At 52.8% G+C, this 27,343-nt stretch overlaps 11 protein-coding genes across 11 annotated transcripts; 6 read left to right on the top strand and 5 right to left on the bottom strand.

The window, feature by feature from the left end:
* The first annotated feature begins 1,366 nt into the window (after positions 1-1,366).
* Positions 1,367-4,689, top strand: farA (CeGAL family transcription factor). The gene is made up of 7 exons (XM_741490.3): positions 1,367-1,561; positions 1,630-2,360; positions 2,410-2,482; positions 2,532-2,960; positions 3,014-3,196; positions 3,249-4,235; positions 4,292-4,689. Exons 1-7 carry the CDS (start codon positions 1,419-1,421, stop codon positions 4,338-4,340), a joined length of 2,595 nt encoding a protein of 864 aa, XP_746583.3. The 5' UTR covers positions 1,367-1,418; the 3' UTR covers positions 4,341-4,689.
* Positions 4,690-4,723: 34 nt separating this feature from the next.
* On the top strand, positions 4,724-6,595 carry AFUA_4G03950 (cystathionine beta-lyase STR3). The gene is made up of 3 exons (XM_001481496.2): positions 4,724-5,233; positions 5,287-6,330; positions 6,395-6,595. Exons 1-3 carry the CDS (start codon positions 5,024-5,026, stop codon positions 6,470-6,472), a joined length of 1,332 nt encoding a protein of 443 aa, XP_001481546.1. The 5' UTR covers positions 4,724-5,023; the 3' UTR covers positions 6,473-6,595.
* Positions 6,596-6,718: 123 nt separating this feature from the next.
* On the top strand, positions 6,719-8,199 carry AFUA_4G03945 (uncharacterized protein). Its single transcript, XM_001481495.2, has 2 exons — positions 6,719-7,144; positions 7,218-8,199. Exons 1-2 carry the CDS (start codon positions 6,927-6,929, stop codon positions 7,993-7,995), a joined length of 996 nt encoding a protein of 331 aa, XP_001481545.1. The 5' UTR covers positions 6,719-6,926; the 3' UTR covers positions 7,996-8,199.
* Positions 8,200-8,243: 44 nt separating this feature from the next.
* Positions 8,244-10,325, bottom strand: fre7 (ferric reductase family protein; the record flags this gene model as incomplete). Its single annotated transcript, XM_741488.2, has 6 exons — positions 8,244-9,201; positions 9,250-9,348; positions 9,411-9,662; positions 9,709-9,829; positions 9,878-10,128; positions 10,189-10,325. 6 exons carry the CDS (start codon positions 10,323-10,325, stop codon positions 8,244-8,246), a joined length of 1,818 nt encoding a protein of 605 aa, XP_746581.2.
* A 573-nt stretch (positions 10,326-10,898) lies between these two features.
* On the bottom strand, positions 10,899-12,687 carry AFUA_4G03930 (putative cysteine synthase B; the record flags this gene model as incomplete). Its single annotated transcript, XM_741487.2, has 3 exons — positions 10,899-11,562; positions 11,618-12,447; positions 12,498-12,687. 3 exons carry the CDS (start codon positions 12,685-12,687, stop codon positions 11,002-11,004), a joined length of 1,581 nt encoding a protein of 526 aa, XP_746580.1. The 3' UTR covers positions 10,899-11,001.
* Positions 12,688-13,452: 765 nt separating this feature from the next.
* On the top strand, positions 13,453-15,584 carry AFUA_4G03920 (MDR family MFS transporter; the record flags this gene model as incomplete). The annotated part of the gene is made up of 7 exons (XM_077804538.1): positions 13,453-13,705; positions 13,801-13,886; positions 13,938-14,737; positions 14,787-14,976; positions 15,034-15,099; positions 15,154-15,207; positions 15,266-15,584. Exons 1-7 carry the CDS (start codon positions 13,550-13,552, stop codon positions 15,582-15,584), a joined length of 1,671 nt encoding a protein of 556 aa, XP_077660685.1. The 5' UTR covers positions 13,453-13,549.
* Positions 15,585-15,824: 240 nt separating this feature from the next.
* AFUA_4G03910 (E3 ubiquitin-protein ligase) lies at positions 15,825-18,035 on the bottom strand (the record flags this gene model as incomplete). Its single annotated transcript, XM_741485.1, has 1 exon — positions 15,825-18,035. One exon carries the CDS (start codon positions 18,033-18,035, stop codon positions 15,825-15,827), a length of 2,211 nt encoding a protein of 736 aa, XP_746578.1.
* Positions 18,036-18,376: 341 nt separating this feature from the next.
* mfp (putative peroxisomal multifunctional beta-oxidation protein (MFP)) lies at positions 18,377-21,919 on the bottom strand. The gene is made up of 7 exons (XM_741484.2): positions 21,402-21,919; positions 21,110-21,337; positions 20,936-21,044; positions 20,798-20,887; positions 20,353-20,740; positions 19,890-20,298; positions 18,377-19,828 (listed from the first exon to the last, which is right to left on the bottom strand). Exons 1-7 carry the CDS (start codon positions 21,555-21,557, stop codon positions 18,509-18,511), a joined length of 2,700 nt encoding a protein of 899 aa, XP_746577.1. The 5' UTR covers positions 21,558-21,919; the 3' UTR covers positions 18,377-18,508.
* A 205-nt stretch (positions 21,920-22,124) lies between these two features.
* Positions 22,125-23,771, top strand: AFUA_4G03890 (TDA10 family protein). Its single transcript, XM_077804537.1, has 5 exons — positions 22,125-22,578; positions 22,637-23,139; positions 23,198-23,221; positions 23,283-23,398; positions 23,445-23,771. The coding sequence occupies exons 1-5, from the start codon at positions 22,423-22,425 to the stop codon at positions 23,591-23,593; spliced, it is 948 nt and encodes a 315-aa protein (XP_077660684.1). The 5' UTR covers positions 22,125-22,422; the 3' UTR covers positions 23,594-23,771.
* Positions 23,772-23,934: 163 nt separating this feature from the next.
* On the bottom strand, positions 23,935-25,807 carry AFUA_4G03880 (60S ribosomal uL30 domain-containing protein). The gene is made up of 4 exons (XM_077804536.1): positions 25,701-25,807; positions 24,982-25,093; positions 24,624-24,790; positions 23,935-24,569 (listed from the first exon to the last, which is right to left on the bottom strand). Exons 1-4 carry the CDS (start codon positions 25,715-25,717, stop codon positions 24,110-24,112), a joined length of 756 nt encoding a protein of 251 aa, XP_077660683.1. The 5' UTR covers positions 25,718-25,807; the 3' UTR covers positions 23,935-24,109.
* Positions 25,808-25,941: 134 nt separating this feature from the next.
* Positions 25,942-27,230, top strand: AFUA_4G03870 (ESCRT-II subunit protein SNF8). Its single transcript, XM_741481.2, has 2 exons — positions 25,942-26,482; positions 26,542-27,230. Exons 1-2 carry the CDS (start codon positions 26,013-26,015, stop codon positions 26,852-26,854), a joined length of 783 nt encoding a protein of 260 aa, XP_746574.1. The 5' UTR covers positions 25,942-26,012; the 3' UTR covers positions 26,855-27,230.
* The last annotated feature ends 113 nt before the right edge of the window (positions 27,231-27,343 follow it).

The following is a 27,343-nucleotide window of genomic DNA, read 5'->3' as shown; positions in this document are numbered from 1 at the left end:
GGAGAGATAGGCCAGGGATCGGATTGTTAATGTTGCGACCTGAGAGCTTGGCTGCATTTTGTAGACTACTTAGGTACGGGGTATGAACTGGAACTGGCAGTTTGCCACTTCACCCTGGTCCCTTCTCTTCCTGCGCTTCATCTCTGTATGGTCATGTAGCTTATTGGGATCCGAGTACGGAGTGGTAGGAACAAGGACTTGGATGGAGTGCTTGACTTACTCCATATTCATATATGTCACGAATAATCTTTCGACTACACTATCGTTGCATGTTCTGGTACATTTCAACTCTGGACCCTAAGTCCGAAGTACTAGTAGTAGATCCGCCCAAGGACCTTTTTCCCTCCTCTCTCCACCGCATCTCTTGAATCCACCAAAGAGCGCCAACTGGCCCCCTGTGACCAGAAAGGGTACAACTGCCCGCTCGCACAGGCTTCGTGTCCCATTCATTCATCGCTTGTATCTCAAGACTCTACTAGGTAGACTATCTAGCTGCTACTATTCCGGTGGCGCTTGTTTCTCTGACGCCTTTCTCGTTCATCTGCTTTCGCTTTCACTTTACCTGTTTTGTGGCTTACTCTTGTCCCTATTACGATTCGCCAATACGCAACGCGCTCTACAGGCACGGAAAGAAGAGGGAACTCGTTCATCTCAATTCCCCGTACTCCCCTTTGACGACCTTATTTTCGTCTATTTCCTAGATCTACCGCTACCCACCTTCGTCTCGCCCTCTGTGCCTTTTTATTATCGCCGTCTCCGCTTGCAACACCCCCCGGTCGCAAGTTCCTTGGATGGATACCTGGCCATGAGCACAACAGCAGAGAGTCGCCCCGAATCTACACCCTCGCGACCTAGCCCTGCCCCCAGCACCGCGGGCTCAACGGGTACTTCAGGCATCACCGTGCGCGGTGGGCCAAACGGACACATGAGTTTCAGAAGGTGTGTGGTGATATTCCCTTTTGCTGTGGTGGTGGGTTGATGATTCTGCTACTTGTCGTGGGGCTGTTGTCCCGGACGGTCGCACGAAGAAAAATTCAGTCCTGTCGACAATCTTGAGGTAGAGAGCTTTGTAGATTGTGCAGTTTGGGTTTAAAAGAAGTTCTATCGATGCTAATTGGCTTTATCTAATCTTTTAAAACAGACAACGTGCGTCGCGTGCTTGTGAGGTACGTTTTCTCGTTATGAGTTCCTGCTAGGTCAACGCGACCTGCGCGGGTGCCTCGGCACCTCGGCCCATCACAGCTATCGTCACTATATCGAGCTCACCACGATCACCCCATTCCACACCACAATCATACCACGATGACTTACTTTGCTAACTATTACTTTTCTCATGGGTTCTATAGACCTGCCATGCGCGGAAAGTGAGTTTACCCTCTGCTGTTATTGCTGAGTTTTGCAAATGGACATTGCTGACCATGAACCTCCTCGAGCAGGTCCGTTGCGATGCTGCCAGTTTAGGTGTGCCTTGCACCAACTGTGTGGCTTTTTCCATCGAGTGCAAGATCCCTACGCCGAAGCGCAAGAAGCAGCAGAGCAAGTCTAAGGATACAAACAGCGGGTATGTAGAGTCACCTTGATCGATCGGCCATAGCTCTCGACAACTGACCTCCGATTGTCTTCTGCTAGGACTGATGAGCGCAACGAGGACGGCAAGGACAAGCAGGAGGAGTCGCCAGGTGACGGCACGGATAGCAAGGATGCTTTCGGGTATCGCAAGAACCGGATGGCCGTCGATGGGATGCCAGTGACCACCCTCACCGAGCAACAGGAAGCTCAGCAAGCGTCCCACAACACTGCTTACGCACAATTTATGAAGCCCAAGTTCGCTCGGGCACCGATAAAGGAAGCAGGCAGAGTCGCCTATCTCGGAGAGTCATCAAATCTGTCGCTCCTGGTTCAGGATCGTCATGGAACAACGGATGTGGTGCACTACCCTCTTCCGCCTAACATCAGAGGATCGCGTGCTCGGTTGACGGACCTCGACAACCTCGAACTCGACATTCTCCATCAGCGTGGCGCTTTCTTACTCCCTCCCAAACCCCTCTGTGACGAGCTTGTCGAAGCTTATTTCAGATGGGTCGCACCTATCGTCCCCATCGTCAATCGCAGCCGTTTTATGCGACAATATCGCGATCCGAAGAACCCGCCTTCTTTGCTTCTACTGCAGGCCATCCTTCTCGCTGGCTCGAGAGTTTGCACGAATCCCCAACTTATGGATGCGAACGGCTCCACCACTCCCGCTGCAATGACATTCTATAAACGGGCGAAAGCACTTTATGATGCTAATTATGAAGATGACCGCGTCACGATTGTCCAGGCCCTTGTTCTCCTAGGCTGGTACTGGGAAGGTCCCGAAGGTTTGTTCATCTGCTTTGTCCGAGAGTCGGCCTGTTCTAACTCCTACAGACGTGACAAAGAACGTCTTCTACTGGACGAGAGTTGCAATGGTCGTCGCACAAGGCTCCGGCATGCACCGAAGGTATGACCTTGCCCATGGTTATCTTCGGCTCAGTCACTGATGATTGCAGTGTGGAAACATCTCAACTCAGCAAGCCAGACAAGAGATTATGGAAGCGCATTTGGTGGACCCTCTTCACCAGGGACCGATCCGTAGCAGTTGCCCTCGGCCGGCCTATTGGAATTAACACCGACGACTCCGACGTGGGCATGTTGACCGAGGACGATTTTATTGAGGACGAGATCGACAGCGTCGCCGAGTACCCTCCAGACCCTGTACACGTACAGTTCTTTCTTCAGTACGTCAAGCTGTGCGAAATCATGGGTCTAGTGCTGTCTCAACAATACTCTGTGGCGTCCAAGTCTCGGAGGATGAACGCCATGGACTTGACGCATTCAGATATGGCTCTAGCAGACTGGCTTCAGAATTGCCCAAAGGAGGTATGCTGGCAGAAGTCCCGGCATCACTTCTTGGCAGCTCTTCTTCATGCGAACTACTAGTGAGTGCAGAAAGGACGTTCCATCTTTGGAAGACCATGACTAATGAACCCAGCACCACCCTGTGTCTCCTGCATCGAGCACACATGCCTCCTGCTTCGTCGGCGCCAAACAGCTACCGTGTGGAGGAGATGGCGTATCCGTCTCGTACTATTGCCTTCCAGGCTGCAGGGATGATTACCTCTATCGTCGAAAACCTCCAGACACATCAAGAAATCCGATATGCTCCTGCGTTCATGTTGGTCTTTCCTTTTAAGGATTTTTACTACCTCCTGCTAACTTTCCAACAGCGTCTACAGCTTGTTCTCGGCGTTGATCATGCACGTCTACCAAATGCGGTCATCAGTACCATCTATTGTAGCGACGTGCCAGGAGAGAATCAACATTTGCATGCAAGCCTTGAAAGACGTGTCCAAGGTTTGGCTGGTGGCGAAGATGGTTCACACACTGTTCGAGTCGATCTTGGGCAACAAAGTTCTCGAAGAACGTCTTCAGAAAGCTGCTGGAAAGAGACATCAGAGGGTACGGCCCGAGACGCAAACGCAACAGCCTCCTGCGAAGAAACCGGATCCGCCCAAGCGCAAATTCGACGATATGGATCTTGGTTTGCCAAACGGGGGTCCTACACCTCCGGTTTCATACGAACGATCTCGACCACAGACACCTGCCGTCACACCATCCAGAGAATTGGGACAACCTCCGGGGATCAGCGTGCCGCAAGGGTCCCCTACCGGCCCTCAAAATGCAATGCCAGGCAATTCGCGAAGCAATACTCGACCGACAACGCCCTTCAACGGTCACTTCTCGCTACCTGCAACACCTCCAGATCTTTTCCTTGTCACACGTACTTCGCCCAACCTCTCTCCGTCTCTCTGGGAGAACTTCCAGCCAGACCAGTTGTTCCCTGATGGCACGGCCATATTCCCCGAGTTGGCGTCTCCGCAAAACCATACTGTCGACCCACAACTACAGATGCAATCGCAGTTACAATCACAAGGTATGCAGCAACGTCACATGATGGTGAATCAAACGCCGCAGATGCCGGGACGTCACCTTTCCAGCCCGGAGCTTATGTCGGGCCTGCCACCGGGGATGGGCCTGCATGGTGGCCAGCCACAGCAAGTATTTGGATTGGAGAATCAGCATGGATGGCCTATGCAAGGCTTAGAGGCGGCGTTGAATGCCACTGGAATGGACAATACCAGTCAGGATGACAACTGGAGTAGCAGTTCGCGAAGTGGACCAACGGCTCCTACGACGCTGAACGTCGAAGACTGGTATGTTTGTATCAGAGATGCCTGAGATGAAAAGAGCTGACTTTGGCTGTTCTTAGGTTCCAATTCTTCGGCATCAATGGGAGCTTTGGAGAGATGGCAACATGACACCGCTGATTTTCCTAGGTAATGAATGCTTTGACTTTGCGACGTGTATAACATCGATTCTCTGGTTGCGCCTTCGCCTCTTCGTGACTTTATAAATTTTTTACTTTGGTTCTCTTGCAGGGTCATATATTCTGCCTACTTGACGCATTTCCTCTGTTCTGATGGTACAGTCTGCAGACTGACCGCAATAAGCCAGGCTGAAACGGTATAAGGAAGGAGTGCGATGGGAAGGATGAATTATCCGGAATTGATATGTAAATATACTCGCACGTGTCGGTGCCTATTAATGGCCGATGGCTCTTGAACTTTGATATAGAAAATAACTCCTGCCTCAGGCATTAACCATGAGTCATCTAGCTAAGCCGTAAATGGAATAGCGGATGACGAAATCGTAGACATCGGACGGCAGCCAATCACAGGGCAGCGATGCGAAAGCATCCTTTCCCGCTACGGCAAGCAACAATCCGCCCGTCTGACTCTTCTGGAGGCCCCGGTCTAAGTTTCCAGTCATTGATCTGCCTCCTTTCCCATCCATTCTTTTTCATCCCTTGTTCTTTGATCTTTGATTATATGACTGCTATAACAATTCTAGAGTTTCGATTGTTTCCTATGCTTTGAGTATTCCAACCTGACTGATACATCTACGCTCCTTGCTTCCCCGCTACTTTCCCGCCCCGCAAGCGATGTCGGCCTCGGGCTCTGGAGCTGCTGTGCCTGCAGCTACTGATGTTATGAAGAAGGCATTCCCTCACGTCGACCTTGACGGACACAATCTCCCTCCGTCTCCTGCTCCGTCGAGTCCTCGGACAGGCAAGCGATATGCAATTGCCACAGAACTTGTATATACCGACAGCAATGACCAGTACAATGCCAGCAGCGTTCCCATTTACCAGGTATGTCTTCGATGGGAGGCAACCATCCGACAAGAGTATACTGATTGAAGCAGAGCGCCACATTTAAGCAGACCTCGGGCGGCGGCGGCGGAGAATATGACTACACTCGCTCCGGAAATCCCACCAGAACTCACCTCGAACGACACCTCGCCAAAATCATGTCCGCGCAGCGCGCGCTAGTTGTCTCATCTGGTATGGCTGCTCTGGATGTGATCTCGCGACTGCTTCGTCCTGGTGACGAGGTTGTGACGGGCGACGACCTCTACGGCGGAACGCATCGTCTTTTGAAGTACCTGTCGACCAATGGTGGCATCATCGTCCACCATGTCGATACGACGCAGCCGGAGAAAGTCCGTGAGGTTTTGACTCCGAAGACAGCTATGGTCTTACTCGAGACGCCGACCAACCCTCTCATCAAGATTGTCGATATCCCCCAGATTGCCACAGCTGCGCACGAGGTCAACCCGAGCTGCTTGGTGGCGGTGGACAACACTATGATGTCTCCGCTCCTTTTGAACCCTCTTGAGCTCGGTGCGGATATTGTTTATGAAAGTGGAACCAAGTACCTGTCTGGCCATCACGATCTCATGGCCGGTGTGATTGCTGTGAACGACCTTGCTCTTGGGGAGCGGCTGTACTTCCCCATCAACGCTTCGGGATGCGGCCTGTCTCCGTTTGACTCCTGGCTCTTGATGCGCGGTGTCAAGACGCTCAAGGTGCGGATGGACCAGCAGCAATCCAACGCGCAGCGCATTGCCGAGTTTCTCGAAGCCCATGGGTTCAAGGTTCGATATCCGGGGCTGCGGTCTCACCCGCAGTACGAGCTGCACCACTCCATGGCGCGGGGCGCTGGAGCGGTGCTGTCGTTTGAGACTGGCGATGTCGCCGTCAGCGAGCGCATCGTCGAAAGCGCCAAGCTGTGGGCCATCAGTGTCAGCTTCGGCTGTGTCAACAGTCTGATCAGCATGCCCTGTCGGATGAGCCATGCCAGTATTGACGCGAAAACGCGACAGGAGCGAGCGATGCCGGAAGATTTGATCCGGCTGTGTGTTGGTATTGAGGATGTAGATGATCTCATTGACGATTTGCGGCGGGCGGTAAGTCTCTTTCACTCTCCTGCATTCTTCTGCATTCTTTCAATGCTAATTACGTGTTCAATAGCTCGTTCAAGCCGGTGCAGTCAACATTACTCTAGACGGATTCGAGGCGAACGCCTCTAATGAAACTAATTCTGCGTAATGTTTGCAAGCAGCTGGTACGGTCTCATTCAATTTCGGGCGATATCATTGGCGTTGAGGTTTACAAAATATGTCTCGGTTATACAGAATATGAATCTGGTGAATCTATAGTACGATATCTTTGTAGACTGTAGATCTAAGCGTTAGAAAACCACGAGTCTCCTCAATATTTGACTAGATTGCACGTCGGCAACCGAGAGCCGGCATCGGAGGCTCGCTGAAGGTACCGGGCCCGGGGCGTTCTCGTCCGTGATACAGTCAAAGTCATCAGCATAATTGTTTCCCCTAGATTGGTCAGGATGGATCGCTGGCGATATGAGTATATGAGTATCAGGCATGGCTGTTTGTAATTGATTACTGCAAACTCTCTATCGTCTACACAGCCGTCTCCGTTACAAGACCTGTTTGTGCCGACGCCTCATTGTTTACTGTACGATCGACCGATTCAGCAGATTATGTCACGGAATGCCCTCACCCCAGATGGCCCCGTCACCATTCCAGCTCCGGCCGCAGAACGAGCATTGAAGCCCCCAACGGCACCAACAGCGTCAGCTTCAGCTACAGCTTCATCAAGATGGAACACCGACAAACTAGGCATGCGCCTCGGCGTAGACATCGCCAGCGCCATGACAGCAGGAGCACTAACCTGCCCCGTCATCACCGTCATCGACCGGTAATAACCAACCCATCCGCTTCTTGCCTTGTTCCTGTCCTCGGGACTGAACTGATATGATCGATACAATTAGAGCCATCATCGAGAAAGCCGCCAAGGGCCTCCCCATCCGCAGCACCCTCACCGCGTGCTTCCGGTCCATGCTCACCCGCCCCGCGGCGTTCGTCACCAGCGTCCCGTTTTTGTTGATCTACACCCTCTACACGTCGACGTACCTCACTGCCAACGCGATCGATACTCTGGCCTCGACGCTCCGCGATCGGCCCTTTGAGACTGTTTTCCCGGGAACGGCCAAGTTTTTGACGACGACGGCTGTGAATATGGGGATCTGCGTGTATAAGGACGCGAGGTTTGCGAGAATCTTTGGGGCCGGCAACAACGCCGCCGCGTCTACGACTACCGGCAGTAGGACAGGTGGAGGAGCCCCCGGTGGGGCGACCTGCCACCCATCCGGCACCTCGGCCTTGAAGGTCCCCAAGATAAGCTACGCCCTCTTCTGTCTACGGGATAGCATCACCATCTTCGCGTCGTTTAATGTGCCTGCGCTACTTGCGCCGAGAATCCCCGATGGGATTGTGGCTACGGCGGGGGGGAAATCTGCGCTGGCGCAGTTTGCGTGTCCGGCTTTGATGCAGTTCGTCAGTACGCCGATGCATTTGCTGGGCTTGGATTTGTATAATCGGCAGCCGGTTGGTGGGCTGGGTTGGAGGGAGAGGGTGGGCAGGATCAGGAGGGATTATGTGGCGAGCTGTTTTGCGAGGATGGGGAAGATTGTTCCTGCGTATGGGGTTGGTGGGGTGGTGAATGTGCGGATGAGGGAGGGGTTGATGAGACGCTTGTCTGCTTCGTAATTAATGTTTGCTCTTTGGCATGACGTTGGGGTTTGGCGTTGGGTTGGCGTCGGTGGAGTAGATTTCTTCTGGTTAGATATGGATTTGTATAGCTGGTGTCATGTACAGATACACAGCTGATAATGATTTGGTTCTAGCTAGATAGATTTGGGTATAGAGCGAACAACTCCGCTACCACAATGCAGTTATTACCATCTGACAGGGTAGGTTAGCACCCTTTCCTCGAATGCCAATGCAGCAGCAGGTACTTACGAGAACGGCTCCAAATGCAAATACACCTCCTCCGGCCCATCTCCCAGGACATCCCGCTGCGCCCGCGCAGCGGCATTCCGCACATCGTGCAGCATGCTCGCCGGCCCGCAGACGAAGATGCCTAACCGCTTACCGCGCGCGCTGGACGGCGATGTACAGCCGGCAATGAAGGCAGGCAGATCCGGCGGGGGACCGTGTGTTATGCCGATCTGCGACATGCTGCGGGCGAGAGGTTTTGTGGAGGGGAGTTTACTCTCGTCATCTGTCTGCCGATGCTGCTGTTCCTGTTGACGGGTAACGAAAACCGAGGCGGAAACGTCCCCGCCTCTGGTAGAGACATTGGACGTTGAGATGCGGCTTTCGATTTCTTCAACATACCACTCTGCCATTGACTGGTTGCGCGTTGCGAAGATGGTCTGTAGAGCTGGTGTTGAGGAGGATGAGTGCGAGGATGAGGCAAGCACGGCGTCCACAATTCCCAGCGAGAAGCCGCTGCCTGAGCCACCCGAGATGACAAGAACCAAGTCGAAGCGCGCGAGGTCTTTGCCTGCGGATGCAGCGAGGCCGCCGTAGGGACCTTCGAGGAGGACGGTTTGCTCGGTGCCGGGGCGCTGCGCGGCGAGGCTGGCGAGTCGGGCGGTGATCCCTCCGCGGGGTTGGATGTAGAAGACGAGTTCGTTGTGCTTGGACAGGGAAGCTGCGTCGTGGGCGATGGAGGTGATGGTGAAGGGATGGGCGGTTAGAGAGTGCAGGCCGAGCTGGGAGGCGTTCAAAAAGCGGAGGAAGACGTGTTGGCCTGGGGACCAGGTTATGAAGGTTGGGATTTTGATGCGGACCAAGCCACAGGGGAGGACGTCGAGGGTGGCTTTGTGGCGGCCGTGGAGGAGGGTGGTGCGGATATATGCTGCGCAGAGACTGAAGAGGTAGAGGGCGCCCCCGGCGATGAAGTAATCCCTGCCACGTCAGCTTAGCTGTCTATCACGTAGATAGAAGCGGTAATACCAAGATGTGAGACGAAAGTCACAGTGGAAGAAGAAGAAGAGGACGAAGAGCAGTGCCACGGTGATGTGTGTTGCTTTGAAGAACTCGTAGTATCGGTTTCTACAGTCGTTAGGCCGAGACCTCTGTCTGAGAGGACTGAGACAAAAAGGACTCAGACTCACCGGATAGCCGGCAAAGACATGAAGGTCAAATACGCCTGGGGAATCAGCGCCGCAACTCCAGTCCAGTACGTCACCTCCGTCTTCCACTGTTTGACCATATCGCCCTTGTCGATATGGACAATGATGAAGGGAAAGGTATGGATCAATGCCAGGACGAACATGGCGTAGCTGGCCCAGTGATGGAAGACCTGCAGCTTTTCATGCGGTACACCAGTGAGCATTGAGATAAGATTCGCTTTCGTTCCCAGGACCCTGTACAATCAGCCAAGCCCCGACAGAGGATGCACTTTGTACGCACAGCACAAACGGAAGAAGGCCCAGGGCCATCCACCCCGTCCTCGTCGCGATCGGCGGACTACTTCCATAGGACACCGTCGCCGTATTAGGCCAGTAGTATGGCTTCGGGCCCAGGGTCATGACTAGTAATGTCAGTCGCAAATCAAGTAGTCGACCTGGGATACACCCACCAAAGAAGAAGACAAATCCCACCAGCCCTAGGAACATCACGCCCAGAGACGGGGACCAGTACCGCAAGGACGATATCTGGTATCCCTGATAGGACAGATAGCGTATGGCAGCCGTTGTCTTCCGCCAAACAGCACTGCGCTTCACGGGTAGAGGAGCTCGCCGGGAGAGGAAGTGCGCTATTGCGAAGACTCCGATGGTCACACACATGAAGTAGACAGTGTTCAAGGCGTAGACATGATCCGCTTCGTACCTGAGTGTCATTAGATGACCGAAGCATCATCAGAAGGTTGGTAGAAGGGTATATAGATACCAGTATCGCCAGTGGCCACGACGGTAGGCGCACTGCTCCGGACTCAATTTGCAGGTGTCTTTCCGGGAAGAATGAAGCATCACAGGCTGGTCTAGCCATGGGAGGCCGGAGCCTGCATCGTCAGACATGTCCATCATCTTGGGAGTTAAAGACGATCCCGACAGCAGATCCTGCAGTCGTGGTAACCTGATCTGTTCTGTGTCAGTTGAGATGGAGATAGATGATCTGACTTGGTTGGGATTAAACAGAGGAGAACAAACTCTGCAGGCTCCTGCCAGGACAGAAGAAACGCTAACAGCTGATCAGAGTCATGCCATCCCCTAGTATACTACCTGGACCATACTAGAGTTAGATATAAGAGTCAGGTACTCCGTCAAGTAGCTTCCATGACCTACGTAGTATCTTTGAATGCTTCAGGGCTGCAGATGCTGATCGCTGATTGGCTGCAGCCATGCTCACAATTGAGCACATTTCCAGCCTGTTAGCGTCGAGGGTGGACCATCTTTCCTTTTTTTTTTACCGTCCGTCCTTCAGTTGATATTAATCTATTTCTTTTCTATATTGGCCTATTGACTTTTGAGCAGATTTGCGCTGGATCCGTGCGTTGGTTGCAGACAAGAGAGACCACGGATGGATCAACCTTAAACTTAGAGGGAAAACGGAAATATCGAAGAAAATAAGAAAATAAAAAAAAAAAAAAAAAAAAAAAGAAAAAAGAAAAAAAAGAAAGGGATGAAGCATGATGGCATAATCTCGTAACACTAGTCATAGCTATACTACGAAACGTAACATAACATATACCAACAGATATCATCAACCCACTTGCAATGGGACACTCTCAAGGGAAATCGTCGACGTCATATGTTCACTGCCAGTTCTAGTGCCATTGGCAGTGCAGGTGCTCACTTCGTTCTCTCCCCACAGCCCATGATCCCTCAGAGCTTGATATCCTCCTCTCAGACTGTCGGCCTCGATGCCCTTGGCTCGCAGAACGCTGGTCGCTACCCGGGCCGTATCACCATGATAGCAAATGACCAAGACATGCTGACCACGGAGCTTGCTCAGAGCCTCTTCTGTCTTGAAGAGGGTCTCGAGTTCTAGCCATTGGGCTTCCAGCACGCCGGGGTCTGCGAATGGCTTTGGAGTATGCGAGTCCAGGCTGCGAAGGGGGATGTTGACGGATCCCGGCAAATGCCAGGTGGAGTAATCCGCTGCCGTTCTCAGGTCAAGCACGCAGCAAAGTGGCCTGAGCTCGATGTTTCGCAGAAGACTGTCCGAGAGCGAGCGGGGGGTCTCGTAGAAATGCGTGAAGAGGACGATGGGGCTTCGTTCCCAGCTCTCGTCGTAGCGGTAGATGTCGACTGCGCTGAGATTCTGCGGGAGTCAGTATGATGGCGTTAATCAGAAGATGCGCACCAGCCGAACTTACCTGGTTCTTGATGGGATGGAATTTCTCCTCTCCCAGTTTGGAAAAGTACTCGCCAATGTACTGGTAGGGCAGGTCGCAGCAGATAAAAACACAATGGATCAAGCCATCCGGCCCTGCTAGCTCAGCCAGCGTCCCGGCCTGCTTGCGTTTCCCCAGCAGCTGAAACAATCCCTGTAGATTGAATCCCGACGACGGGCCACAGACGATCCCCTCGCGGCACAGATCCAGCGACAACGAGAAGGAATCATACGAATTGACTTCCTCGATGGCATCAACCGCCTCTCTCCAAGGAAACTCGACTGGTTTCAGGAGCGCCAACGACCGCGGGCCCGGCACGCGGTCCCCAGCCGCCGTGCACACCCCCAGCCGCAACACCGACGGCTTGTTCTCCTTGAAGAACATCCCCAGCCCGGTCATGGTGCCCGACGTACCCATTCCGGCGCACAGCACATTGATCTCCGGAAGCTGCTTGAGAATCTGCGGGCCCGTCCAGCGCACATGCGCGCCCCAGTTGTCATTGTTCTCGTACTGGTTGGGGTTGAGGATCTCGTCGGACTCCAGACCCATCTTCCGGGCCCGCTGAATCCCGCCGCGGTCGTCAAACGGTTCAGGCTGACTTGGCCCGCCGAACAGGGTGATATCCAGTCCGAAGAACTGCATGAGTTTTAACTTGGCGTCACTGGTCTTGTTGCTTAGGAAGGCTCGTGTGTCGTGGATGCCGTGCATGATGCGGGCGATCATCGACATGGAGATTACCGTTGACCCGGAACTATACTCGATGATGGTCTTGGTTTTGCCGGGGACGACTTTCTTCTCGAGCATGTTCAATGCTGCGGTGGCGTTAGTCGGTAGCTATCGTGGTCTTGAAGGGAACTCTTACCAGGCATTGCCTTGACATTGTTGGCCGGATGCATCGACATCATTTTGGCGTAGATGCGCACGCCATCCGGATGGTAGGGATTTAGGTACTCTGGAACCTCCACCAGGGGAAGGGGAGGCTGACAGTCGGGGTCAAAGTACTTCCTGAGGGCATCAGGACCCCGGTACACGTTCAACTCGTTTGCAGCCATCGTTTGCTACTGACAACGAAGGTGACCGCTAAGAAAAGCATAAGACGCAGACGCCGACGCATAGGCCCCGGCTTTATACGGCAGACCCCTTCTGTAGTGACAGAATGTCATATGCCCGACAGTAGAATGACCCGCCAGCCGAGCATCACTGCGGCCAGAAGGAAGCGATCCGTCCTGAGAAGATTCCTCTTTGTAATGAGCTATTTTCTGAAACGCCAGGCTGATCTCTTCCAGGTTTCTTCCTTGGGGAAAGCCCAGACTACCTTGGAGGCGGATGTTCGCCAACAATTACCTTGATAGACCGAGAATGAGTACCTGGAGGCTGTAGACAAATGATTGACAGGGATTCCACGACACTATTCAATGTCAACTCCCATGATTTGTAGTGTAGAGTAGACAACAGACCCATTCATGGGGTGTTGGCACCTCCAAGGTCCTGAAGATTTGAGACGGCAATTGACTCCAAAGAACACAATAAATCAACTGTGCACGGTGTTTCTGCAGCCGGATTAACCTTCCTACTATTCAAATAGAGTAATGATCAAAGACACGCACGGGGACCTTGGTGAGTGTTTTTGCGCACATTTTCCTGTTTAGTGCGAGATGGCGTTTGGATGCTGCAGATCGTCCGTCTAGACCCGCTGTGCATTATCATCAATGACGAGAGTTGCATTTCCTCACCAAAGGGAATGACCCACGGGTACTTGGGCAATAATCAGGTCCTTGGGCTCTGCAGTGGACGAGTCAGAGCGCCGTCGACCTCGTGGTGCATTCCAACTTTAAAACCCAATTCCTATTCCCGCTGTAGCCGTCAAAGATTAGCTTCCTGGTTGATTAGAGACGTAGCAACTAGCAAAGCACGATGCCAGACCCGCTGATCAGTCAACGACAGGAGTCAAGCCCGTCGAGCTCCTCTGGAACAATTGTAGAGGTGACAGAAGGTACAGAGACAAAGACCGAAGGGCAACATGTCTTCAACGAGCAGACAAACTATGTCCCGAAGAGTACCATCATCACAGTGAGTTAGCATCACCACAATGTGAGCCAGAGAATTGAGACAAGCAGATCTTCCTGGCATGCTCAACGGTCGATCTTGTCGCCTTGATGGACCAGACGACCCTCGCGGCCAGTTTGTCCATCGTCGGCAACGCCCTGAACGCCAGCAACCAGACGTCCTGGATCTCCGGCGCCTATTTTGTGTACGTCAAAATCCTCGCATCATCAAGTCCTGCGTGCTGCTGACAAGCCAGTACATCCACCTGCTTCCAACTGCTCTACGGCCGCCTCTCCGACATCTGGTCCCGCAAATACGTCCTCTTCGCCGGCCTCGCCATCTTCTTCTTCGGCTCGCTGGCCGCCTCCCTCGCCCAAACAGCCACCCAGCTCATCATCTTCCGCGCCTTCACTGGCATCGGCGGCGGCGGCCTTATGACCGTCGCCCAGATGATCGTCAGCGACGTGGTCCCGCTGCGCGAAAGAGGTAAATATCAGGGTATTCTCGGCGCAGTGGTCGCGATCGCGAACGGCATCGGGCCCGTGATCGGAGGCGCGCTCGCATCCGCATCGATCGAGAAGGAGTCGTGGCGGTGGATCTTCCGGCTCAATCTCCCACTCACCGTGCTCACGACGCTGTGCGTGTTCTTCTTCATGCCCCTGCGCAAGGTCACGGGCTCGTGGAAGGTGAAGCTGGCGGCGGTGGATTTTGTCGGCGCGGCGCTGGCACTCAGCGGGACGGCTGTACTGCTGCTGGGCCTGAACTGGGGTGGAGGCGAGTACGCCTGGGACTCGGCGCATGTGATTGCTACCCTCGTCGTGGGCGTGGCCGTCTGCGTGGCGTTCGTGCTGTGGCAGTGGAAAGGGGCCGCGTTTCCACTGGTCCCGATGCATATCTTCCGCTCGCGGATCGTCAACGGCGCGTGTCTGACCATGTTTATCAATGGATGGAATTTCCTGGTGCAGGTGTACTATATCCCGACCTTCTACCAGCTGGTCTTTGGGTACTCGACCGTCAAGGCCGGCGCCATGTTGCTGCCCATCACACTGTTGCAGAGTATGTCCTCTCCTCCCCTTGCAGACAGACACGGGCTGATAGATGGTAGCCGCCAGTAGTACCGCCTCCGGACTCGTCGTCCACTGGATCGGCCGGTACAGGGAATGCATCCTCTTCGGCTGGACGATCTGGGCTGTCGGACTCGGTCTATTCTCGACGTTGGACCAGTCATCTGGTTTGGGGAAGCAGATCGGCTATGGGATATTGACTGGTGTCGGTGTGGGCAACACCCTGCAGCCGTACGCTCGCCCTGCACCTCCCCCCAATCGCCACTGCCTCACTAATTACCCTCATAGTGCCCTGATCGCAATCCAAGCCGGCGTCGACCGCCGCGACATGGCCGTGGTAACCTCGTTCCGAAAGCATGTCCTCCTTTCCCACTTATAGCCAAGAACAGCCACACTAACTCTGCACAGCTTCGTCAGAAACCTAGGCGGCACACTCGGCCTAGCTGTCGCCGGAACAATCATGTAAGATGCCATGTCATGCCCGCGCATCCACCAGCGTAACCGCCACTAACATATGCAGAAACAACATCCTCTCCTCCTCGATCTCGAGTCTCGGATTAACGGTTTCGGAAACAAGATCCTTCCTGTCCAGTCCGCAGAATTATCTCTCTGGTCTGTCCGTGGCCGAAGCGGAGCGTGTTCGTGCTTTGGTCATCCCAGCGTATAAGCGTGGCTTCAGGATTATTTTCGTAATCGGGGGCGCATTGGCGGCATTTGCGTTCTGTTTAGCGTTTGCGCTGATGCCGCAGGTTGAGTTGAATAGAGCCGACGATGCGAAATTGAAGGAGGAGGCGAAGAAGAGGGCGGCGGGTGAGGACGACGAGAAGAACACTTGCTAGCTGTCGGTCTCGGTTAATTGCAGCGTGGTTTAGAAGTGATAGAGTGGTGAACTAGAAAAATCGAACTTCCATTGTTCATTCAGTCAGGAGCAAATAAAAGGTATCCAGGTAAGAGTAGTCATCACGTCGTCAATTAATCTGGCCCAACTTCCTTTTATGTACCCATGCCCATGCCCATGCCAACAAAACAATCCAACGCCCATCAGATGTATAACAGGCAGATGCTGCAAGGCAGAAAAGTCATATCTCATCAATAACAACTACCTGCTCCACCACCCAGTCCACCAAAGCCTGTCCTTCCAGTTTCCACTGCCCATCATGCCACACCTCGTTGAGCCAGTATCCCCAGCCCTTGCCCTGATGCAACGGGAGCCCCCAGGATTTTCTGTGAGTGTCTGCTGAGAAATCGTTGTTGACTTGTAGAGCCCCAACTGCTACCCCAGCGGCCGAGGCGCCCTGCCGTGCGCGCCATTCACGTTCCGCTCGCTCGCCTGCTCGGCGTGCAACCGCCTCCTCGTCTTCCGCCTGGTACAGATCGCATTTGTTGCATTCGGTACATCGGGATCCCGGATTGATGCGAAAGTGCTCGCAGAAGTGCTTGTAACCTTCCTCCGCATCTTCTCCATCGAGGCCATTTCGGTCATTGTCGACAGGATTTCGCCCAGCAGGTGCGATGTTCTCCTGATTGAATATGCCAGCTACAAGGCGAGGAACCCGGGCTTGCCCTGCTGCTGGAAGTGATGACCCAAGGGCTTTGCGGCACAGATAACACATGGAATATCCGCAGACGCAGGTCAGTTTGTTGCAGCCGGACGACTTGACAAAGGATAAGCCGCACCGAGGACATGTGCGCTTCACTGCAGCTGTGCGCGCGGCCTCAACAGTAGCCCGGAGGTCGAGCAACAGGGGCTCATGACAGATGTGAGGATCCCGCCAGGGTTTCTGGCAGGTGATGCAACTGACGCGACGGCAAAGAGGATTGGCACACGTAAATCTTTTCGGACGAACCTTGAGGCACAGGTTGAGAAGCGAATTCTTGAGAATCGTCGGCACAGCCGTAGGATCCAGTAGATATAGAATGATCAGCGGGATGGCGAGCAAAGGTACCATGTCGAGAAGAATAACAGTCATCAAGATCGTAGACAAGAGCCCATCACGACGAAAGTGCCAAGTAATCCCTTTAGAGGAAGGATGGTAAACAGGATCAACCTCTGCGTAAGAGCAGAACGGGCAGCGGACAAGCTTCAACTGCGACTTCATTAGAGACTCCGAAGCCAGCCGAGTCTCGAATTTGCAGTAGGTCTCGAGGCCAGCCTTTTCCATAACGATAGCTCGCTTAACAGACTCGGGATCCAAGCTGCCCTCGCAGCTACCTTGGGCAATCGGTGCGATACATTTTAAAGTTGACCTCTCCACGTCCACCGACTTCCCCCACCCTTGTCCAAACAGAGCCTCGTGTATCGTCCTCTGTATGCAGCTATAACAAATGATATGGGAGTCGACTGAGCAAGTGGAGATTTTTTCAAAAGTCACATCGGCCAAACAGCACTCACACTCATACAGCGCATCAACCGCCTGTGCTTCGCGCTCATTGAGCTCCTCGGCCAATTTGAAGTCTTTCTCCTCCTGTTCCTCTCGTCTCACTCGCAGCAAAGGCGCAAGCAGAGCGTCGTATAACTCCCTGTCCAGTTCGACGCATCCCGTTTCCTTCAGCCTAGGCAGCAGTTCCCCATCCGCACGCCGCTGCCACACTACCAGAGGATGCTCGTCCTTATCCTTCTTGCGTTTAAACGAGGGAAGGATATTATTGAGCGTCGCCCGCCACGTCCGCCTCGAGAGCTCCTTCAGCGTCGGTCGCGCCCGCATGTAGCAAAAGTTCGCCTCGGCCAGCACCGCCTCGATCGTACTCCTGCTCAGGCCACTGAACTCCTTCGCCAGCACACCCTTCACAGAAGCCTTGTACTCGTCACTCCGGAACCGTTCCTCAGGCGGCACCAACCGCTCATCGTGTTCTCGTGAAACATCACCATCACCATCACCCTGTTCGCCTCCGGTCCTTGTTGGGACGTTCCACCGCCCAGCCACCCATTCATTCTTATGTCGGAGAAGCTGCTCGACGCACACCTGCAGCCTGCTCTGCCCGTCAAACCGCACCAGCAGTTCGCGGAAGACCTCGATCTTCACATCTGGGAAAATCCGGGCGAGTGTTTCCAGCGCATTGTTGAGCTCTTCCTGCTCCTGCTTCGCGTTCTCGGCCTGGGTGCTTGACGTCAAGGCTGCAATGGCACGCGATCGAGAGGTATTCCCAAACGGGTTGTTTCGGAGGGCTTCGCTGAGGGTTGTGGATTGACTGTTGCTATTGCTGCTGCCGCTGCTGCTGTTGCTGGACCGGAGCGCGGGGGAGGTCAGGGTGGATTTGGAGAAGCCTGGAACAGGGAGCGAGAGCACCATCGTGGCAACGACGGAAACTCCGCTACATGATCGTTGTGCAGATGAGATGCAATTAGATATTTAACTCAACTACCGAGCGGTGATAAGATCCGTGGCATCCGTATTTGATGGTTGCTGTGCTGGTTGCGGGGGAGTGAGTGTCAGGTTGAGGTAGTCGTCCTTGGTGCTGATGGAGACAGGTTTACATAACCATGAAATCGAGGCATTTAGGCGCCCTTGTCACCAACAAGCTGGCCACTATTAGACAACTAATCAATCACTTCCCGCAGACTAGGCAGAAATCAATTGACTGAGAGAGACTGATCGAATACATTAATATACTCTGGATATGCAAAAGTATTGTTCAATCGCTTTTAAATTGAACTTAGCAGACACGTAAACAAGACATCAATGCATTGCTTCTGTTGGTAGAAAAAAATCATGACTTATATACAAAAGCTCATAGACCATATCAACCCAGTACGCTTTTTATCTTACAATTTAGCCTTAGCTCCCTCCAACAACTCAGCACCAGCGCCCAGGATGGCGGGCTTTCCGGTCTCTACAACAGTCGTCTGGAAGATAACTGTGTTTCCTTCCTTCCACATCTCTGTCTTCAGGGTCTGACCGGGCAGCACGACACCGGCGAAGCGGACCTTCAGACTCTTGAAAGCACCGAACTTGTTGAAGACGTGCTTGCCAGAAATACCCAGCGAGCACAGTCCGTGGAGGATAGGAGTCTTGAAGCCACCGACCTTGCTGAACTCGGGATCAATGTGCAGAGGGTTGCGGTCACCGTTGAGACGGTACAGAGCAGCCTGGTCCTCGGACGTCTTCTCCTCGATCACAACATCAGGCTGGCGCTTGGGAGGGTTGTAAGCCGCCGTGGCACCCTTGGGGCGGGAAGCAGTGGGCTTGGGCGAACCACCGAAGCCGCCGCTGCCACGAATGAAGACGGTGGACTCGTTGTAGAACAGGTCCTCTCCGGTCTTGGCATCCTTGGTTGTGTATCCAGCAACAACGAGAGCGGCCTTACCCTTGTCAACCACGTCGATGAGCTTGGGGTATGTCAAGGTCTTGGCCTCGGTGGGGATGGGGAACTTGCGAATTTCCATGTACTGCTCACCGTGCAGCAGCATCATGGGAGAGAAGTTGGCCACTATGTCGTCCATGTTCCAGGGGGTGGCAGTGTTGAACCAGGGGATCACACCGAAAGTGGGGAGAGCCTGGAAGTGTTCATTGTTCTCGTACACCAGAGGAAGGTCTGTGCGTTTGGCACCAACGCTGAGGTTATAGAGGATGATGTCGCGGTCAATATAGTCGAAAGCGGTGCCCTCAGTGGTGGCCTGCTTGGCCTTCTCAATGTTGGCGAGGATGTTGTTGCCACCTTCACCACCACTGCGGTTGGACATGTTGGCCATCACCTTCTCAGTACCAGCCTGGCTGTCCTGGGGGTGGTCAGCACGACCATCATCGAAGTCAGTGATCTGCTTCCAGTTCTTGAGAACAGTTTCAGGAGTCAGCTTCACATCCACAGGGAATCCATGGCCGCCAGAGCGCTGCCAGCGAGTGCTGGAGAACCATCCGCTGCCGCACTCGTAGAGACCCTTGCTGCTGGGCTCCGGGCACATGTCAGAGCAGAGAAGGGCAACCATCGGAGCAACATAATCGGGCTTGAAGGCCTGAACCATCTCCTCGGGCATGATGGTACGGGTCATGTTGGTGCCCGCGTTAGGCGCAATGGTGTTGACCTTGATGTTGTACTTGGCACCTTCAATGGCCAGAGCGCGGGAGAAACCAAGGATACCCAATTTCTAGACCACGATTAGCAAACCCATACGGTTCCAGTGAGCATGATCGAATTCGAGGTCTTACCGCGGCAGCATAGTTGGCCTGTCCGAAGTTGCCGTAGATACCGCTGGTGCTAGTGGTGTTGACAATACGACCGTACTTCTGTTTGAGCATGTGGGGCCAGGCAGCCTTGGTCACCTTATAGGTACCACGCAGATGAACGTTGATAACAGCGTTCCAGAGATCATCGTTCATGTTGGTGAAGGCCTTGTCACGAAGGATACCGGCGTTGTTGACCAAGATGTCAATGCGGCCGAAAGCATCAATGGCAGTCTTGACGACGGCGTCGCCATCCTCGCAGGAGGCTTTGTTGCCAACGGCCTTTCCACCCATCTTCTTGATCTCCTGGACGACAGGTTCGGGATCGACCAGATCGTTAACCACCACGGATGCACCGAGCTTAGCGAACAGAAGACAGTACGAGCGGCCCAGACTAAAGAAATCAGCGTAGATCCTTAGAGAATCGAAAACTCAGGGTAATACGCACCCATTACCGCCGCCAGTAACGAGGGCAACCTTGCCCTTCAGATCAGGCTCTTCTCCAGCGGGAGCGCTAGGTGTCTTCATCCCATTCTCCAGGAGGGTCATGAAGTCGGCGGGGCCGATAGGGTACTCCGGCTGAGAGTAGTCGTAGACATCCTTCCACTTTCTTGCAATGGCCCCGGGAGTCAGGGAAGCATCAGTCTTCAACAACGCACCCTTGGCACGCTCCCACCGGAGCTTGGCCATGTGGCCACCGCCGACCTCGAAAATTGAGCCACTCTCAGTGGTATTCGAGGGGTGGACCAGAACGGCGACAAGAGGAACAACCCAGTCGGGCTTGAGGTTCTCCAAAACCTCAGGTGGCATAATTGTAGCGGTCATACGGCTCGCAGCTGTTGGAAGTCAGACACCAGGCTGAAAAGTATATAAGACCTTGTTCCAAGACATACCGATGGGAGCGATAACATTGGCAATGATGTTATACTTGGCACCCTCCTTCGCAAGGGTCTCAGTGAAACCGACCTGGCCGAGCTTGGCAGCTTCCGAATCATTAGCTTCTGTGACAGTGTCCGCGATAAGCAACTCACCAGAGTAGTTCGCCTGTCCAAAGTTGCCGAAGAGACCGGCTGCCGAAGCAGTATTGATGATACGACCATACTTTTGTTTCCGGAAGTGAGGCCATGCTGCTCTTGCACACTGAGCGGGAAAATCATCGTCAATACCCTTGCGAACAGTGCGAACTTGATAATTGCTAGGCTAACCTTGTATGCACCGTAGGTGTGAACTTTGTTGATCAGATCCCAATCCTGATCCTTCATGTTCTTGAAGCTGACATCACGGAGGATACCGGCGTTGTTGATGAGAACATCGATCCGGCCGAAGTTCTTGATGGCTGTCTCAATGATGGCTTCACCGTTCTCAACGCTGTCGTAGTTGGCTACCGCCTTGCCGCCAGCCGCTCGAATCTCCTCAACTACTACATCAGCAGCCTACGTAGAAATTGAATTAGTAGCTGTCATACAACCATCGTGTTTGATAAATGATCCGTCGTACCTTTGATGACGCCCCCTCACCGGAGTGGGAAACACCCAGATCGTTTACAACGACATTGGCACCTCTGGAAGCGAAGAAGGTAGCGTAGGCCTTTCCAAGACCACCACCAGCTCCTGTAACAACGACAGTCTGGTTGTCAAAGCGCAGCTCAGACATATTGGATGGGGATTAAGACGAAAGGAAGTGAGGGTATCAAGAAGGTCGAACAAGGTGGTGCACTCAGCACACAGTTCCGTTCAAAGGAGGAGAGAAGAAAGGGGACACGGGACTAGAAAGACGATTCGTCGGAAGGATGAGGAGTGAGGTTTAAAAGGAAGAAATTCTGGGGAGCCGGGGATACCGTAGGGGATTCGGAACTGGATCTGGAGACCTGGGGGAAGAGGCGAGGTGGATAAAGGTGAAGACGGACGCAACGCTCGGCAAGCTCCAAAGGAACCTCGGTATCTTCCAAGTGAAGCTCGGAGGTTCCGCTACCAAGCGCCAAGCGGATTTGGCTAGGCAGATGATGCGTTTTCACATGCCGATGCTCGAGTCATCAGACATCGGTCATTTTTTCTATTTTCTACTAGCTACTGCTTCTACTTCCACATGCTCAATGCTCGTTTCCTAGACTTGCATGTCTCTCAAGATGTACTCCGTACCACTGCTGGCGATATTAGTGGCAGAAGAGCTTAGTTCGAGGGACCATCTGCTGACTCATCAAGCATGTGCCTGGACGTCATTGTCACGTGGGACACGCGAGGTGAATCAATGATGGTTTAACTCCTGATCCTCAGAACGATATCAACAGCAAGTATGGACAGCTCCCTAAAGTGAAGTCCCAAAAGAGATATCTTCATGGCTTTGCTCAGACGCGGGATGTCATTCAGGCACAACCTTATCCCGTCGGGGAAGATCGAACTACCCCAGATTTCGGTCGGCTCTCGTCCGAGAACAAGTAATATATACATAGCATCACAACACCAGAGTGAGGTAGTCAAAGTAGACAACCACAGCACCTAGATCATCAAAGCGTTGCATAATGCCTGAACTCATCGATGATAAATCGCAATACTGCATCCCATTCCTATTGAAACGGCTGGAAGCCCACCAGGCACGCTATGGGAATGACTCGAACAATACCCCGCCATTCTTCCTAGGACTCAATGGCGTCCAGGGAGCGGGCAAGACTGTGCTGGTGAGCTGCTCGAATTGCCCAGTTGTGTTATCTATACTGATCTGGAGGGAAATACCAGGTTTCAACCCTTCAATCAACCCTTCGAGCAGCTCCATATTCCCTCCCGGTCGTCACCATCTCCCTGGATGATTTCTACCTCACCCATGAGCAACAACAGATACTAGCCAAAACCTTTCCTTCCAATCCTCTTCTCCAGCATCGCGGACAACCGGCAACTCACGATCTTCCTCTGGCCGAAAAAGTCTTTGAATCTCTATGTGCCGGCCGTCCTACTGCTATCCCGCAATATGACAAGTCTGCTTATTCGGGCCAGGGCGATCGTGTACCCGAGAGCCAATGGGAGACAGTCAACGGCGACGGACAAGACAAAATCAAAGTGGTTATCTTCGAAGGCTGGTGCGTTGGCTTCCGCGCCCTGGATGAAGATGTCCTTAGGGAGAAGTGGGAGGCTGCGGTCCGCCAGAAAGACCAGGGTGGTTATAATGGCCGCTTAGGGTATGTGAAGTTTGAAGATGTCAAGGCCGTCAATGACGCCTTGAGGAAGTACGATGTATTGACCGAGTTCGTATCCTTGCCCTCTTGGATCGCTCTAGACGTTGATGCTAACTGTTCGAGCGAGCCGGCTCGACGCATTGGTTCATATGTGAGTGCTACCCTCCTTCACTCTCTATCATATCAATACCCTCTTGCTAAACATCTCCAAGCGATGCGCAAGACCTCCACTTTGTCTACGACTGGAGACAGGAACAGGAGAGAACGCTGCGTGCAATCAAAGGAACGGGAATGACCGAGGAGCAGGTGTCTCACTTTGTTGATGGCTGTACGTATGTCGAACTGGTGGACGATCGTCGGCTAATATATGACAGATTACCCGTCTTATGAACTCTTCACTGAGGCACTTCGGGAAGGTGCCTTCAAGCCTGCGTCGAACTCAACAGACACCAACTGGCAAGGCAGACAGCTCCGTCTGATTGTGAATAAGGAGAGGAGGGTTGATGAAGTCATTGAGATTTAATTACTCAACTATGGGCATGGACCCTTGTACGTAGATTGTCTTCACTTTCGCAAGGACGACTGAAGAGGCGATGTATATGTACGGCTACGAAAAAAGGTACATCCCAGACATACGCACAACTGTCTATAGGGAATTTGATGAAGACCCTAATATGAGAACCCACTATGAGTTGCCTAGGACGTATCAACGTCAGCCAAGTATTCAATTTGACGTTGGAAATTACATAATCCAAAAGCCGAGGCTGCGATATTGATTCGGGTTGGAAGACATTGCATCAATGACCGAGCAGAGAAGACCCGCCGCACATAGAGCATGGGAGTGCGAATTCCCATGTCAAGGGAGCCAAAACAAGGGAGAAGCTACGCTACTCTATGATGAATTATGACTAAAGGTTAAGGGTTGCTTGAACTTTTCCATTTTTGTACCCGAGAATCATAGACCATTATACGCTAATCGAGAACAGCCCATGTGAACCAAACAACCCATGATAGAGGAACACCGTCGAGAAGACTGCATCTAGTTCATCTGTCTGATGAGGGCGTTGATGTTCTCCTCACGGTTACCAGTGTCACCACCCTCGATGTAGTGCTTGAACTTGCGGGTGCGGAAGCCACCAGTGGGGTTGGAGAGCTTGAAGGGCCAGAGGAAGTTGTTGGCCTGCTTGAAGTTGGGGCCAACAGTGTAGATCTCGTGGATCAGATCCTCCATGCAGACAATGCCGTACTTGCCGAGGGCCTCCTCAATGACCTGGTTGTCGGTAAGAGGGACACGCTGCTTGTTGACCTTTCCGTAACCACGCTTGTAGATGAGCTCACGGACACTTTTGAGGTTGGGGTAACCGTAAGCGATGTAGGGGTTGATGATGGTCAACATCTCCTGGGTGGCCTTGGTGAGACGGACGAAGGTACCGTTGTTGATCTGGACCAAACGGAGAAGCTGCAGGATCTTGCGAGGCTGAGGAGCAATCTTGTTGATACTGCGGATTCATTAGCACCAGGGTAAGCTAACTGAATGTTCAAGTGAAACGTACCCCTTGATACGGATAACGAAGGCCAGCTTGGGCTCGTCAGGGACGTAGAAGTTACCCTGCTGGCGAGCAACGCGAGCAAGGCGGATCTTCTCACGCTCAGCATCGCGGTACTCCTTGACGTAGGCCTCAGCACGCTTGAAGATAGCCTCACGCTTCTTCTTGTTGGCCTGTTATTTGCAAGTTAGCGGCATGCCTTTCCCAAAATATCACAAAATCAATTGGAAAAGGTATTGTCAGCCCCGAAAGATGGTTAACGAAGCGACAGCATCGACCCGAAGGTCTAGTCGCGAAAGTGGAAATTGTATCATCACACGATTGAATAGTTTGAAAAACAGGCATAGAAAATTGTGAGACTAACCTCCTTCCTCTTCTGCGCCTCCTCGCGGGCAGCAGCGCGAGCCTGCTCCTGGCTCTTGCGCTTCTTCAGGAGGGTCTCAGGGACAAGGACCTGGTCCTGGGTGGGGACGGTGCTAGCTTGAGGTCAGTATAGTCTGTCCATGCAACCAAACGAAAGCAAGTATTCGCCGAGTGTAAGAATTGCAGCTATAGTGCCACATTCTCAACTGAAGGCAGATATAAAGAAAACTCGACGACATTCATTTGATCGGTGAGGCATGGAGTTGCACTGAAATCATCAAACCGAAGTTGTTACTAGTCGCAGCATTCTCAGCCCGACATTCACAATTTCAGCAAGAAATGGCAAACAGTATCCTCAGCCGACAATACCCCAAGCATTGCGCTCAGGAAGGTATGTTGTCGCTGTTCGCACCGATTCCTGACAATCTGTTCTCAAGACTGTCGGAGGGCACGATAGCTCACAACAATGCTTTTCAAGGAGAAGGCTAACGACGCTTTCAACCTCAATACCCCAGGCCATTCATCGTCCAGGCTCCATGCTTCCAGTGTTCAAATGGAAGGAGAGCTTGTGTTGGAGAGAAGGCCACGGGAAGAATCGAGCTGGTGCCCAGCGACCAAGATTGATCGCAGCATCTCCAGCGAGAAGGACGACTATGAACTGAAACCTTACGGGCTCGCACAGCGAAACAGCCGATAGGAATCAATCAAAGGGTATCATACGTAGAAGTCGAGGCCATTGCGACGGTCCGATATTCGCGAGTTGGGCGGTTGGCGAAGGTTGTCGGGATGAGGAAAAGTTCGAGGAAGGAAATCAATTGAAGACAAAATCGGTTGTGTGGGCAGATCAATCGCGCTAGCCTATGTCCGGCTAGCGCAATGGGGCTTTTCCTCCTTTCTCGTTTTAGTAAAAACACTACCCTTATCTATCAGGGAATCAGTCACATGACCTCTCCGATAACCATCTGGTTATGACAACACACCTAACCCCGCGGCATAACTTATTCCCCCAAGAGATCAGCACCATTAATCATAATGTCGACTCGTCGAGGTGTTGGACTCGGAGCCTTTGCGAATCGTACGCAAACAAGTCAATCCTATGCCAACCATGGCGCCAATCTTCGCTCTGCGCACCTTGAGTCCCTCCAAACACAACTGTCCGTATTCCAGTCGTTGCTTCACACCTTCGCACTAGAACATGGTTCAACAATAAAGTCGAATCCGACATTTCGAGCTGAATTTGCTCGCATGTGCAATGCTATCGGAGTGGATCCTCTTGCAGCAAGTAATGTGAAAGGGAAAAATGGCCGGAGAGGAGAAAGTGCTAGCTTCTGGACGCAGATTATGGGCGGTGATATGAATGACTTCTATTTTGAGGTTGCTGTCCGAGTTGTGGAGCTCTGCAGATCCACAAGGAGCGATAATGGAGGCTTACTAGGTGTTGAGGAGTGTCGAAAAAAGGTTGGCAAAGGCAAAGCCATTGGGAGCGGCTTGGAGGTCACTGAGTACGGCTTCAACCCCTTTCCATTCATTCGGAGTGTACTAACTGTCTTTTGATGCACAGTGATGATGTTCTCCGCGCTGTGAAATCCCTTGGGCCTCTTGGGTCTGGTTTCTCCATTGTGCAAGTCGGGAGCAAGCAATACATTCGCTCGATCCCCAAAGAGTTGAACACCGATCAGGCCACAGTCCTCGAGGCAATTCAAATACTGGGCTATGTCAGCTTGTCCATGTTGCAGTTGAACCTGAACTGGACAAAGGCCCGCGCACAAACTGTCATTGATGACCTTGTTGCAGACGGCCTAGTTTGGGTGGACACACAGGGCGAAGAGAATGAATACTGGTCGCCCCAAAATCTCCTTGATGACAGCGGATGATGTTCCTTATGCTCGGAGATAATTCATTTATCACGATAGGATACTTTCCTTTGGCTGATCACGGTCAAGCAACGCCGGCCTGGATAGCCACTCGCCTCGCTTCCGCCCGAACGGAGCATGCCAGGATGCAGGGGCTACCGTGACTTCAACCGACCAGGTTGCTAGAGGCATAAAGCAGATGGTTTCGGAGTGGAGAAACTTGCATCGGCGGCCCCGGTTGAAGCACGCCCGCCGGATCATGCTCGCAACTTGGTCCCGCATCACACGTGTGTAAACCCATGAATAGCTTCGGTCACGGCTATACATATAGACATAGACATAGACATATTTGTACCTGTGTACAGAGGACGCTCTACTATGATATGAAGAGAGAAGCAAATGCTTATGTTTCCTCATCTCCAATATATATACATATATTAGATCTAGTCTGCGGTGAACTGGTGGTGGAACCCCAAGACTGTCCCATGAAATAAATAGAACATTCAGAGC

This window comes from Aspergillus fumigatus, chromosome 4 (genome assembly GCF_000002655.1).
Source record: "Aspergillus fumigatus Af293 chromosome 4, whole genome shotgun sequence".
Classification (NCBI taxonomy): domain Eukaryota; kingdom Fungi; phylum Ascomycota; class Eurotiomycetes; order Eurotiales; family Aspergillaceae; genus Aspergillus; species Aspergillus fumigatus.
Note: the sequence above shows the minus strand (reverse complement) of the source record. Positions and strands in the feature narration are given on the sequence as shown.